The sequence below is a fragment of the Corylus avellana genome, chromosome 5, assembly GCF_965113065.1.
Source record: "Corylus avellana chromosome 5, dhCorAvel1.hap1.2, whole genome shotgun sequence".
Taxonomy (NCBI): Eukaryota; Viridiplantae; Streptophyta; class Magnoliopsida; order Fagales; family Betulaceae; genus Corylus; species Corylus avellana.
This window is the reverse complement of record NC_142494.1, coordinates 28,373,681-28,386,962: the sequence shown is the minus strand read 5'-3', so window position 1 is coordinate 28,386,962 and position 13,282 is coordinate 28,373,681. Positions and strand designations below refer to the sequence as shown.

Genomic DNA, 13,282 nt, shown 5'->3' with positions numbered 1-13,282 from the left:
ATACCAGTCTCCTCACAAGCTTTCGGCCAAACAAGAAAAATAAAAAAGAGCTGTTCTAATTAGACTTATAATATGAATACACTTATGCCTAGAAGAGTTACTAGAACGATGACCAATTCAAACTCCTATCTATTTCCATCATCTCTTCCAAATTGATGATTCGAAACTTCTTGTTATTTCTCTCCCAATGCTTTGCCAATGATTGTTTAAAATTAAAAAAAAAAAAATCGAATTATTTTATTTATTTATTTATGTAAAAATAATTAAGCTACTAATGACGAATGATACCGAAAAATAACCATTGCACACCAATTATAGAAGATTATTTTTCAAGTTTAAGATCAAATAAGTCAATCGAATCAAGTTTGATTGCACGTGTAATAGCATCTATTATACCAAGAATATCAATGAACTAAATGACTGAAATCGCTCAGGATACTTTTTTGGCTTCTAGTATCTATTGAAATTTGAAAACACTATACTAAAGAGATAAAATTAAATCAATATTAAAAATGTACTCATTTTCGTTTCATAGCTCACAATGAAAAAACTACATATTAAACAAAAATATTTAAATAAAAATCTCGTCCCCAAGAGATAGCTTAATTAACTCAATTACGCATTTTAAAACAGAAGTCACTAGTTCAAATTCCGCTTCCCTTTAAAATCCCTTATAGGTAGGTTGTTAAAATACCTTATTTCAATTACATTTATTTTATGAAATGAGGATGTTTTTGTTACTTCGCAGGAACTTGGGTATTGTTAAAGCTCAGTTTTGTTTTTTTATTTTTAGTGTTAAAACAGCTTTTTATTGGATCGAATCATTTTATGACCAATTTCGTACCGTTTGTTTCTATTTTTCACAATATAATTTTATTGTTGGGCTTATTTGCCGAGAATCTTTAAATATCTTTTTCATTATTTGCTTAGTAAAAAAAAAAAACAAAAAAATGATTATAATATCATACCATAGATACAAGTTAATAAAACAAAATCTGAATCTTAATATATTTCCCCTCCTCTGCGGTCGAGGATTCTTTGAAAGACAATCGCATTGAATAGGTTTTACTAGTATTTAGACTTGCCTCTCTTGCACTTTGGAGGTTCAAATTTCAAATTTCAAATGTTTGTTTGGAGCGCCTAAACGGTCAGAACCAGCTGGATCCCACCAAAGCGCTTTTTTCGAAAAGCCTCTCTCCACTAATTCTTATCTATATTTCAAACGGCTCTTGCCATCGAATATCTCTTTATTTATACTCCATTCTACTTTCACATTCTTATTACCATTTCTTCCACACCAGGCCCAGGCGTCTTTGTATACGTCTTTGCCTACCTTCTCTTTTTCTCTCTTTTCTCTCTTCCCCACACAAGCAACCGAAAATGAGAGAGTGCATCTCAATCCACATCGGACAGGCTGGTATCCAAGTGGGAAACGCCTGTTGGGAGCTCTACTGCCTTGAACATGGAATTCAGGTATAGCCTTTTCTCTTCTCAACAGATCTACCAGATCCGCCTAAAAGACCATCTGTTTTCCTATTTGGGCTGTGTCGCTGTGGGAGTACTAATTTCAGTGGTTTTTTTTTTTTTCTCCTTTTTTTGTAGCCTGATGGACAAATGCCAAGCGACAAAACAGTTGGTGGCGGAGATGACGCCTTCAACACGTTTTTCAGTGAGACCGGGGCCGGAAAGCACGTCCCACGCGCCGTGTTCTTGGATCTGGAACCGACCGTCATCGACGAGGTCAGGACCGGGACCTACCGCCAACTTTTCCACCCCGAACAACTCATCAGCGGCAAAGAAGACGCAGCAAACAACTTTGCAAGAGGCCACTATACAAGTAAGCACAAAACCCAAAACTTAAATCTCTAGCCAAGGCTCTGTTATCCGTACTTGAAACAGATCTAATCTTAATCCGTATCAGAAACAATTGTATTATTTTGTATTTTCTTTGTAGATTAACAATTTGGGGTTTCTGTTTTTGCAGTTGGGAAAGAGATAGTGGATCTGTGCCTTGACAGGATCAGGAAGCTTGCTGATAACTGCACTGGGCTTCAGGGGTTTCTGGTATTCCATGCGGTGGGTGGAGGGACAGGATCTGGGCTTGGATCTCTGCTTCTGGAGAGGCTCTCTGTGGACTACGGAAAGAAATCCAAGCTCGGATTTACCGTCTACCCGTCCCCCCAGGTCTCCACCTCCGTCGTCGAGCCTTATAACAGTGTGTTGTCCACCCACTCCCTTCTGGAGCACACCGACGTGTCGGTGCTACTCGACAACGAAGCGATCTACGACATCTGCCGCAAATCGCTTGACATTGAGAGACCCACTTACACCAATCTCAACAGGCTCGTCTCCCAGGTACAGAATATAATCAATCAATCAAGCATTGTTCATCTCATTTTTCAGATCTGTATGGTCACATTGCTAATAGGGGATTTTGCGTTTGTGAGCAGGTGATTTCATCACTGACTGCATCTCTGCGTTTCGATGGTGCTCTGAACGTGGACGTGACAGAGTTTCAGACCAATTTGGTCCCGTACCCGAGAATTCACTTCATGCTCTCGTCGTATGCCCCGGTTATCTCCGCCGAGAAGGCCTACCACGAGCAACTCTCGGTTGCTGAGATCACAAACAGCGCTTTCGAGCCGTCGTCCATGATGGCAAAATGCGACCCACGACACGGGAAGTACATGGCATGCTGTCTGATGTACAGGGGGGACGTGGTGCCCAAGGACGTGAACGCGGCGGTGGCTACCATCAAGACGAAGAGGACCATTCAGTTTGTGGACTGGTGCCCCACTGGGTTCAAGTGCGGGATCAACTACCAGGCTCCGACTGTGGTTCCAGGGGGTGACTTGGCCAAGGTTCAGCGAGCTGTGTGCATGATCTCCAACTCGACGAGTGTGGCGGAGGTGTTTTCTAGAATTGATCATAAGTTTGATTTGATGTATGCGAAGAGGGCTTTTGTGCATTGGTATGTTGGTGAGGGTATGGAGGAAGGTGAGTTCTCCGAGGCTAGGGAGGATTTGGCTGCGCTGGAGAAGGACTACGAAGAAGTTGGGGCGGAGTCCGCTGAAGGGGAGGATGATGAAGGCGATGAGTATTAGGCACTAGGCTGGTGTTGGTTGTTCTGCCAATGGACTCATTGGTTTGAAATAGGGGATATGTGTTTCTATGTTTCTTTTGTTAATGGCTGGATGTTTGTCAGCTCTGTTCAACAACTAGTTCATCATTTTCTCTATGTTTTCTTTGGCTTTTATGTGAGATGGTCATTCTTCCTCCAAATTTCTATCTTAAATAGCTAATCAAAAAACTGTCTTTCTTTACTTTTTAATTAAACCCTTTCAATTTTCATCCACGAAAGCAAACCCATTCAATCTTCTTCCTGAGGCAAACAGGAAAAAAACCAAAGGAAATGAAATCGTTAGTTTGTGCGCAGTCGCGGCAGTGCCCTCCTGTACGACACCGTTTGCAGTGCGTCTCAAGCTCTGCTTTTGTATCCGGTGGCCGGTTCGGCAGAGAGGCAAAGCGGGAGGCTTTTTGGGAGAGTAGGAAGGGGTGGTTCACTAGAAAGAGTGGAGAGGGAGACAAACAGCCCCATATATTGGCATATTGAAGCAAGCACAAATGTTGAGAAATTAATAAAATATAATATATACTTGCAAAGTGTCTATTTTCTAATTACATAAAATAACTCTTGAAAAGCTTTATGGTTGTAGCCAAAAACATTACTTGAACGAAAAGTTATTTAACTGAAATATTTTCTTATCTCCAAAAGCTACAATTGAGTAAACTACTATTTTTTTTAATTATTTTTGTAGAATAATATTAACATACAAACTATAATATTTGTATATCATGGGATATCAACTCTTCAGTTGTGCATGTAAAGGATTTGGTCCGAGTATAATACTATATAGTGTCTATATTTCATGTCCAAATAAGAGAATTTTTAGAGTGTGGGTTGAAATATGATGGCTAAAAATGTATCAAAACACTTATATGTCAGTGATATTGAAGTCGATTGTCCTCGTATTGATCAAAGTGCATAGCAATAAATCTATCCCTTTTTCTCCCAGTTCATTTTGTTCCAGCTTCATGCCTCCCAAAGTCCCAATATAATTATAAATGGAGACTATGATCAAATATGTTGTGAATAAATGCTTTCTTTTTTAATAAATAGTAGTGCTTTCATTCATAAAGAATATAAAAACAAACTAAAGCCTGAGGGCTCTAAATTAAAATGGTAAAAAGCTCTAGATTAACAATATTAAAAAAAATGCTTGTTTGAACGGAGAAAGAAAGCATGTTTTGAACGGGCACACCAACAAATTGTTTATGGAGGTAGGTTGTTTTGAATAATTGTTAGTTCCACTTATAATTTTCCTCTTGCATAAATGAATAATGTGATTATTTATACTCTATACACTCCAATATTATTGCTTATAACTTCTTTCAAGTTAATAATTTCTTTCAAAATTATACTTAAATGGAGACTATGATGTAATATGTTGTGAATATTTGATGACACCTATTCACTTGGTCTTTTACATTGGTTTTTAAGTATAGTTAACTTTTGCAAAGTGTCATATATTAAATTCAGTAAAAAAGCCTCTTCTAAAACAGTAAAGCCTAGTGGTCATAGCCCTACATTATCTTCAAAAGCTACTATTCTTAACCAAATAAGTTTTGTTAAGAATAAATCAACATAGAAACCAATACCCCCTCCGCTTCATACCTTCAAATTTAACTATAGTTATAATCATTATTGAATTCGTATCGATGGTTTCAGGGTGAGTAAGATGGCCGTACAAGTTGGCGCATAGGATCTTTGCAAAGCAACTCCTGATTTTATTGCTGATCACTTTGTTTATGTATTTTTTGGGTTATAAAAATGTGTAGATGTAAAGATACTTTTTAACTGATTTGTATTTGTACAAAATTGGGTTGTGGACATCATCTGTTAAGGGTAGTGCCATAAATGATAAAACTCAATTTTGTATGACGTTTTGGTTGTTAATAAAGTTATTTATTTTATGAGAATTACAAGAACATCAAATACTGTTTATTTATCTGAAATATATAGTCAATTACATTATATGTGATTTAGGTGTCTTAATGAGATTAATGCATAGAACATCTAAATCGCAATTCCTTGTGACTTATAAACTTCAGTTCATAGTCGGTGACGAAATTAGAAATTCATTTAATAAAATTATAACATATCAATCATAATAATATATCCTGATAGTGGAAGTTAATAAAATTATGTGGGTTTGTGCCACGCCAATAAAAGTCGGGTCTTAGACAAAGTTCAGTTGAGCCCCTATCATGGCTCTAATTTTTTTACAATTCCAACCATTTGACTACAAAATAAAATACAATCACAAAAACCCCAACAAATATAATATAGCGATATTTCCTTTGGTAGCTTTTTAACAACTCAGTTTTACTTTCTATTCATTTTCCGAATTTCTTTGTTTTTTTTTTTTTTTTTTTTTTTTTAAATGACAGTTATAGGAGGATCCAATTTGGAGGAAATGACAAATATGCCATGAAGTCATGGAGCCCGTGTTTCCAGGTCTTTGACATCAGGTACTGCCCCGTTAAAAGTATGTGGATAGGAATGAAAATAGGTAGACGCAGACCATCTTCCTTTTAGCCTAACCAACCACATCATTTCATTACATTACATTACATCTGGTCTAAAGCCTACGGAGACTACTGCAAAGGATCGACGAGGCCCATCATTTTGTTTACACTAAAGCTTCTCCTTGCTTCTTCTTCTTCACTGTACACAGAAGACTCTCTCTCTCTCTCTCCCGCTCTCTCTAAGAAAGATTAAAACTGAAAAGTGGATTTGATCAACTTCACGCTCTTCCTACCAGCTTAACGAAATCTTTCATCTACTCCTGCCAAAACAAAACAATCCAAATCAGTACAAATTTCAATACCCTCAACAAAATAAATCTAAAAATCTATTTTGTTAATTCAGATTCATTCTAACTAAAAGCTTTTACTTTTTTAGTCAGTTCTTAAAATGAAAGAAAAATCATAAATTTAGTTATTTAATTCATGTGCGTTACAGTTAGTCAGTTAACATAAATAAATAAGCCAAGCAGTAAATGGTATTGGGCCGGATCTTCATGATATGGTTTTTGCCTTGACCCAAACGGCTGATTGACTGATTATTATTATTTAAAAAAAAAAAAAACAAAAGAAAATTACCGATTTACCGGCCGCGGTAACTTGCCAGAGATTCTGTTATGTAGAAATTTTGAAAGATAGGAGTATGGAATTATTTAAATCTCGTGCTCTATCGGCGAGGAAAGATCGGAGAAGGAAACCAAAATTTGAATTTTTTATTATTTTTTTATTTTTTTACTTGAGGTGATTTTAGGAAGTTTTTATATTTCTGTTCTTTTCCCTCCGTTTTTCTGAGTGTCCAAATGGAGAACACCAGCGGAAAGGATAGAAAGGAAAAGAAAGCTTTAGGAAGAACAAAAAATACAGAAATTCAAAAACTTAGATATCAAGATTGAGATTTGAGAAACTGGATTGATTCAACTCAACAAACAAGAACCTAATTACCTTGATAGCACCACGTTCGGTTTGATTCAATGTAACGCATCGACGGTGGTGGTCTTCCGGCTCCGGCTGAGAGGCGAGTTCGGCAAGATCGGCTTCGAGAATATCACAACGTCCATCGGCGCATCCACGTGATCGTGATGATGATGATGATGATGAAGAACAGAAAGATGGCCGTACTCTTTGACGCCGAGACTGAAATCCTCGCCGAGGTGTGAGTCCTCCTCCCTGATCCTCAGGATCTGGCTGTGCACGTACTTTCCCCATTTACCCACCGATTTCGGCGACTCCTCCGTCTCCTCCAACTTCCATTCATCCTTCGAGACCTTTCCGGCAAGATCACCGGACTCCACGCCCAGCCCCGGCGACGAGAGCTCCTTCTTGGGTTTCTGAAGCTCAGAAACGGAGTAAGAGCCTTGTTCTTGCGACTCGTTCGCGGGCTTCACCGTCATATTTAGTTTCGTCTCCAATATCTCCAATATTACGCTACGTCTTATGGGTGAGGGGAGCAAGAAAACCCTTTTTTCTCTCTCGTGTTGTGGTGTGGATTTCAGGTATACTTATAATTATAAAAGGAGCGATACGGGGCGTTTCGTGCGTGAGAGAGGCTCTATTGGCGACACGTGTCTATGGAGAGGACATATGGAGTTTCAATTGGAACTGGAATTAGTGGGGACGAGTCCATGGGGCTCATCAAGAATCCAAGATCGTTGCCGTTTTGTTAGGAGCAGGTCTTTGCGATCACTGGCTGAATGCCACGTCACTACGACCTATCTCAGTGTCTCACGCACTTGGGGGATTGTGGGGTTTTCAAATAGATTTTTATTTATTTATTTATAATCGCGTAAGAATATTTGCTTACGAGATAATCGCAGGGGATTAATCATGAACGCACTAGTCCCTCTTGGGATTTTCTGTTATTAAGTGTAAGAAGGAGATTGGGTTTGGGTCACGATCAGCTGTGGTTGACAAGGATGATTGTGGCATAATTGCATTTCGATGTATTTTACTATTGCACTGGAGATTCAGTGGTCTCCACGTGGAACAGAGGTTCACAAGCAACGGTGACTCTCTACGTGATTTTGGGAGCGCTACGTACATGCTTGTGACGCGTGGCATGCATATGTGTATTAATATAATTGAGGCGGGTTAAAATAGCTTTTTGGATGCCTTTGCAATTTGCATGGGTGGCCTAACCTTAATTATTAATGAAGTGGGAAGTTGCCACGGAAATGTTTATAATATAATTGTGGTTAAGGTTCAGTTGGTTTCCTAGGGGACCCAGGTGGACAGGTGGAGTCCGGTAGAGGAAGCCTTGCCAAAATTGATTCAGTTTTTCACATGAAACTCGTGACATATGTCTTCAAAGCGTGCACGAGAGCGAGTTAGCAAGGTGCCAATGATGCGTGTTTCAATTGGCGCAGTTCAACAGGAGCAGGAAATAATGGATCGGATCTCTGGGTTCTCAAGTTACAATGCAATTTAAACAGCTTTTAGAAATATAAGAGATTTGTGAACCGCACAGCCCCTCTACGCGACTGTTCGAACAGCAGGAAGTAATTTTAAAGAAACAGCAAAACTAGCGGCCGGAGCAAATAAAGTACAACCGAGGTGATTGGTGACATTGAGAAAAAATGGCATCGTTAGGAAATGTTAATCAGGGCTAAACCGAAGCATGATGGACCCAAGAATATACATTAAAGCTTGACATCAAGCCTGTAGATGTGGAGTCTCAACATATACGTATCTACAAAGCCGAATAAAATATACGAATGCAGCATCACTTGCAAAATAATTTCATTCAAACAAAATCCTTGAGATCCAGAAGAGTGCATTTCAGTTCTATTCCAAATAAATCAAAATGAAAAACGTACCAAAATCCACTACAATAAAGATTTGGAGAAAAAAGAGTCGGGTAATAAAACATGAAACAAAAGATTGACACAGGGACAAAACAAGAAAAAACTCAAATAGTTCCTAGGGATGAAGCTAGCCTAAGCTTTCATTCTTCATCTTCCTCATCTCCATCCCCACCGCCAGCCTTCTTGGCAGCTGCCTTCTGGTTCTTTCGCTTCACTCTACCAGGGCGTCCACCTCCGAAGGGACTAGTGAGAGAGAAGTCAATATGCTTCTGAGAATCAACTCTCACCATGAAAGATGCTATGTTAACCACCTGCCTCCCAACCCTGACAAGGAAAGAAGCGTATAAAATGTGAGATGTTTTCAGCATTTTGGAAAAAAGTTGCTACACAATAAAGTGCTCCTGCGTGATTACTTGTCAAAACAAATATAAAGTGCTCGTGCCCAAACATTAATATGATAAGCAAGATAATCACTTGAGCTCCACCCTATGAAAATCATAATAGCTTCAGACAAAGAAGCTTAAGACACTAAACATGCACCCAAGGCACAAAACAATAGCACAGGCCAAACATGAACAGTGTTACAAAGAACTAGTGACTATAACATGGCTTGATTATGCTTATGCAGGAATAGTTGCATACTAATGCAACAAAGAGGTTAATCACCTCATAATCTGAAAAAAATCCTATTATTAAATCTTTAAAGCAAGCTGCTAGAATATATTAGAAAGTAAAGGACGTCAATTCTTTTCAGTAACAAAAGCAAATCAACATTTGATAGCTCTTCTGACTTTCCATAACTCTATGTACTAGTCATGATAAAATGAATTGACTGATTAAGCCTGGTGTTGACATACCCTAGTCCCACCACACAACTACTAGAGGAGAGCTTGAAAGCGTATGCACTTATTAGGAAGATTGTGCTGAAGTAAAAAAAGACTCAAAACAACAAATAAAGTATTTATTCAATACTATTTCTTTTTTCAATCAACTGGAAACAAATCCAAGTTATCAGCAAGTATTAAAGAGCATCAACATCAAGGTCCCCCAATTTTCAAGCTGATACAAAAAGAGGCCAGAAGCCAAATTGAGAAATCCATCAAGTCAAATGGACTTGTTTCCAGGAGTATCTGTACAAATAAAATCAATAAATTCTGTGCACACCAAAAATTCCCTGAAAAGGTACTGTAAACCAAAAATCGCAAAAAAATTGTGTCAAGTTGAGCAATCAAGGAAAATGTACACGTGCATATATTTTTCCAGAGAAATCCCTTCTTTTTGGGAAAAAGAAATGTCTATGGTGCAGGGAGATTGCAACCACCGTTGGTGCTTCCAGTTTGGGTGGCCCATAAAGAGAAGATTTTTTTTTTTTTTTTCAGAAAATTAATTAATTTTTTAAAAGAATGGTTTTTTGGGGAAAAAAAATTCTGGGCTATTCCATTCATGGGGGAATAGCTATTCCTCAATGCAATGATTATTCCCAAGAATAATATACAAACCAAACGACAGGGATAGTTATTCCATTCCTAAACCTATTCCTGTCTATCAAACGTGTCTTGACATCACTCCAAACGTGCTAGTAAACAAGTGGAATAATAGTAACAAAAAATTCAACAAACCAGAACTTTTTAAATTAAAAGCACATACTCTAATTTTGGTCAAAAGAGACCTCATGTTCATACCACCAAAAACACATTTCAACACCCTAATGTAATTCAAAACGGTCATACATGCAATTTACATGTGTCCATCCAAGTAGATTCAAAATTTAGGATGTGTTCAAAGATTCATAGCAGCCTAGCATTCAGCATTTCAATAGTCAATGCAGTGAAAAAGGTCACACATTTCATGCACAAAGACGACGACTTTCATCCTTACTAGCTCATTAAGGAACAACTTGATACAACAGAAAACTCAATTTTATACAGTTTTGAAGTCCATAAATACACTACAACTACAAATTACACAATCATGTACTCTCTATCACAATACAACTAACATTGAAACTACTTTTACAGTGAGCATGTATACATAAAAGGATAAAACAAACAGATTGAAGAAATGCTTTAGCCATTTTGTTAGGAACAACTAGTGTTTATACCTGATATGCCTCTGTCTAATAAGCACACGAGCATGATGAATCGACTTGGCCATACCCGACTTGAACACAAGGGTTTGCAGCCGGCGCTCAAGGAAGTTCTCCACAGTCAGAGCAAGGACGTAATCAAGCTTGTTTTGGCTCTCATCCAAAAGCCCATACCTATTCATTCTTCGCAGAAGGGCCTCACCCTCAAAAATCCTGCGAGGATTCTTCTCATCCAAAGTGAGAAGTTCCCTGGCAGCATTACGGATGCGGCTCAAAGCATATTGAACCCTCCACAACTCCCTTTTACATCGGAGCCCATACTCTCCCACAAGCCTCAGCTCGTGGTCCAATCGCTCCTTCTCATATGGACGACGAGGCTTTTTGAATGTCTTCCCATCTGAAACCACCCAACATTGCACATTAACAGTTAATACTCATTAAGAGCATAATCTAAGGTTTCAAACAAGCTTAGCTTCGACGTAGCATAAAAAAGTTACAGATAATTAAGGGTACAATTGGGTTAATTAGACGAGAGAAATTTCATAAAAAATCCATTGATAAGGTAATAACGAAATAAAATCTTTCATTAAACAAAGTTAGAATAACCAAAATGAGGAAAGAAATTGAAACCAAACTAGTTTTGGGTATCATATTTTCTATTCGCTATCTTCGGGAAAAAAAAAAAAAAAATTGAAAATCTCCTTCCCACTATCCAGGTTATCGTAATAGGCACATTTTAGGAGATTTTTCTTTCAAATGTCCTTTTGTTTTTCCCGCGTTTTCTCGACAAACAAACATAGCACACAGCCAGAAAAGACTAAGTTACAATGGCGAACTTGAAACAAGGATTCAGTGAAATCAAACCGTACTAATCAAAGAAAACTATCAACCAAATTACCAAAAGGAAAACATCACGTACAATTCCTAAACCAATCAAAACGGCATCGCACAACCACTTAGCTCAAAGAAAACCCTAAGCTACACCAGATCTAAAGAACATACAAACAGATATGCATACAAACGTATACTTCAGTGAGAGAGCATACAGTTGCGGTAGAAACTGACGTGGACCATGGCTCCGTCGGCTTCCGATCAGGCGCGGAGGGTGCTGAATGAAAAGGGAGGGACGAGAAGAACGAAAATGAGAGAATGGTTCTCTTAAATACGCAAACGCAAAACCCTAATTCCTTGATGCTTGAAATTACGAATTTGCCACATAATTAGGCTGTGTTTGTAGATTCGCCCATATCGTTGGATCGGGTTTTGGGCTTATTTTCGCTGCTTAGCCCTATCTAGATTTTGGTCCGACTCTCGCCCTTTTGAAATTCAAAACTAAAAACACAATTTTTTTTCAAAATTATTAATAAAAATTCAATATTCAATACATTTTCCAAATATGAACCCCACCAAAAATAAAAAATAAAAAATAAAAAAATTTACTTTTATCATATCACGATAATTTTGTAAATCAAAACCAAACAATTTTCAAAATTTTAAGCATTTAGAAAGAGATGTAATTATATATGAACATTTTTGGTTCATTTCTCATATATTTTTTTCAAATCGACCAGGTAACTTCTACAATTTTAATTATTAAATTGAAAAAATAAATAAAGAAAAATGGACCAGAAAATGTTGATGAAGGAAAAATAAAATAATTTAGTCTTTAAATTTTATTTGGGTCTTATTAGCTAATTAGGTTATTTATAGTCGTGATTGCTTGTTTTACGTGAAGGTTTTATGTGGTAAAACGTCATATTTATCTGATTGGTAAGACGTCAATTTTTTATCCTTATTTTGTTTTCATCCGTCCAAATATAGCATAAATGAAAGAAAGAAAAAAAAAAAAAAAAAATTCACCTTCATTTGAAAATGACCTAGCAAGCCATGATCCAATCCAATTAATTAACCAGGGAGGGACTCGTCAAAATCCTGCACTCATTCAGATTTGTTATGTTTATCACACTGTGGGACTGGGGCCGCTTTTGATTAGACGCGCACCCCTTTCGGAGGGAGATGCACAAGGCCAAAAGGACCCAAGGTGTAGCCAAATTGTCAACTATGAAGACTTTCACATATTAGATGACGACAAAGGCAAAATCATAAATCAACAACTAGTAACTACCAACTTTTATCTCTTGTAAATTCATTTGAAAAAAATATTTAACATCAAATTTTAATTTTTTCTCAATCGTCTTCTTCTTTTTTTTTTTTTTTTTTTTTTTGTTCCTTTGACAAATACAAGGAAAAAAAAAAGGGATAAGGGTGATTTAAGATTAAAAAAAAAACACACACAAAAAAAAAAGATGATTCAATTATGGATCTTATAAACATCATATTAAAAAAGAGATAAAAATGAAGGACACATTTGATATGTAAATATACCATTAGAATGAAATGGTTACTCTTATAGAATAATTATTATTTTTGTTTGATTTCACATAATGTCTTACTAATGTTATAAACAACTTATTAAAAAAAGATAAAATTTACAAGTAATATTGAGAGAACAATTTTAACGAGTGTGTCAAAATTGCCTTATTCAATGAAGAGAAATGTCAACAGTTAATATATTTTTTCATATTTGGTTTATCTTATTTTATAAATTAACTATTAGATTTGTAGATTTTTTTTTTTTTTATATGTCCACATAAGGAAAGCGGGAGGGGGAAATCGAACTAGTGACCTCCGCTTCATGAGGCGTGGTTCACAGCCGATTTAACTACCATTTGGGGACATTAAATTTATA

General features: G+C 37.0%; 3 protein-coding genes across 3 annotated transcripts; 1 reads left to right on the top strand and 2 right to left on the bottom strand.

Moving 5' to 3' along the window:
• The first annotated feature begins 1,261 nt into the window (after positions 1-1,261).
• On the top strand, positions 1,262-3,282 carry LOC132182185 (tubulin alpha chain). The gene is made up of 4 exons (XM_059595373.2): positions 1,262-1,473; positions 1,603-1,837; positions 1,985-2,355; positions 2,451-3,282. The coding sequence occupies exons 1-4, from the start codon at positions 1,381-1,383 to the stop codon at positions 3,102-3,104; spliced, it is 1,353 nt and encodes a 450-aa protein (XP_059451356.2). The 5' UTR covers positions 1,262-1,380; the 3' UTR covers positions 3,105-3,282.
• Positions 3,283-5,852: 2,570 nt separating this feature from the next.
• Positions 5,853-7,061, bottom strand: LOC132180922 (uncharacterized). Its single transcript, XM_059593920.2, has 2 exons — positions 6,589-7,061; positions 5,853-5,909 (listed from the first exon to the last, which is right to left on the bottom strand). The coding sequence occupies exon 1, from the start codon at positions 7,035-7,037 to the stop codon at positions 6,615-6,617; it is 423 nt and encodes a 140-aa protein (XP_059449903.2). The 5' UTR covers positions 7,038-7,061; the 3' UTR covers positions 5,853-5,909; positions 6,589-6,614.
• A 1,306-nt stretch (positions 7,062-8,367) lies between these two features.
• Positions 8,368-11,687, bottom strand: LOC132182962 (Ribosomal protein S4). The gene is made up of 3 exons (XM_059596336.2): positions 11,580-11,687; positions 10,549-10,930; positions 8,368-8,771 (listed from the first exon to the last, which is right to left on the bottom strand). The coding sequence occupies exons 1-3, from the start codon at positions 11,605-11,607 to the stop codon at positions 8,588-8,590; spliced, it is 594 nt and encodes a 197-aa protein (XP_059452319.1). The 5' UTR covers positions 11,608-11,687; the 3' UTR covers positions 8,368-8,587.
• Between the last annotated feature and the right edge of the window lie 1,595 nt (positions 11,688-13,282).

Excerpts from the sequence above, each read along its gene's own strand:
- LOC132182185 (XM_059595373.2), top strand. The coding sequence starts at position 1,381 with ATGAGAGAGTGCATCTCAATCCACATCGGACAGGCTGGTATCCAAGTG. Across the intron at positions 1,838-1,984 it reads TGCAAGAGGCCACTATACAA|TTGGGAAAGAGATAGTGGAT; the intron begins GTAAGCACAAAA and ends CTGTTTTTGCAG. Across the intron at positions 2,356-2,450 it reads TCAACAGGCTCGTCTCCCAG|GTGATTTCATCACTGACTGC; the intron begins GTACAGAATATA and ends GTTTGTGAGCAG.
- LOC132180922 (XM_059593920.2), bottom strand. The coding sequence starts at position 7,037 with ATGACGGTGAAGCCCGCGAACGAGTCGCAAGAACAAGGCTCTTACTCC.
- LOC132182962 (XM_059596336.2), bottom strand. The coding sequence starts at position 11,607 with ATGGTCCACGTCAGTTTCTACCGCAACT. Across the intron at positions 10,931-11,579 it reads CGTCAGTTTCTACCGCAACT|ATGGGAAGACATTCAAAAAG; the intron begins GTATGCTCTCTC and ends GGGTGGTTTCAG. Across the intron at positions 8,772-10,548 it reads ATTAGACAGAGGCATATCAG|GGTTGGGAGGCAGGTGGTTA; the intron begins GTATAAACACTA and ends TTTCCTTGTCAG.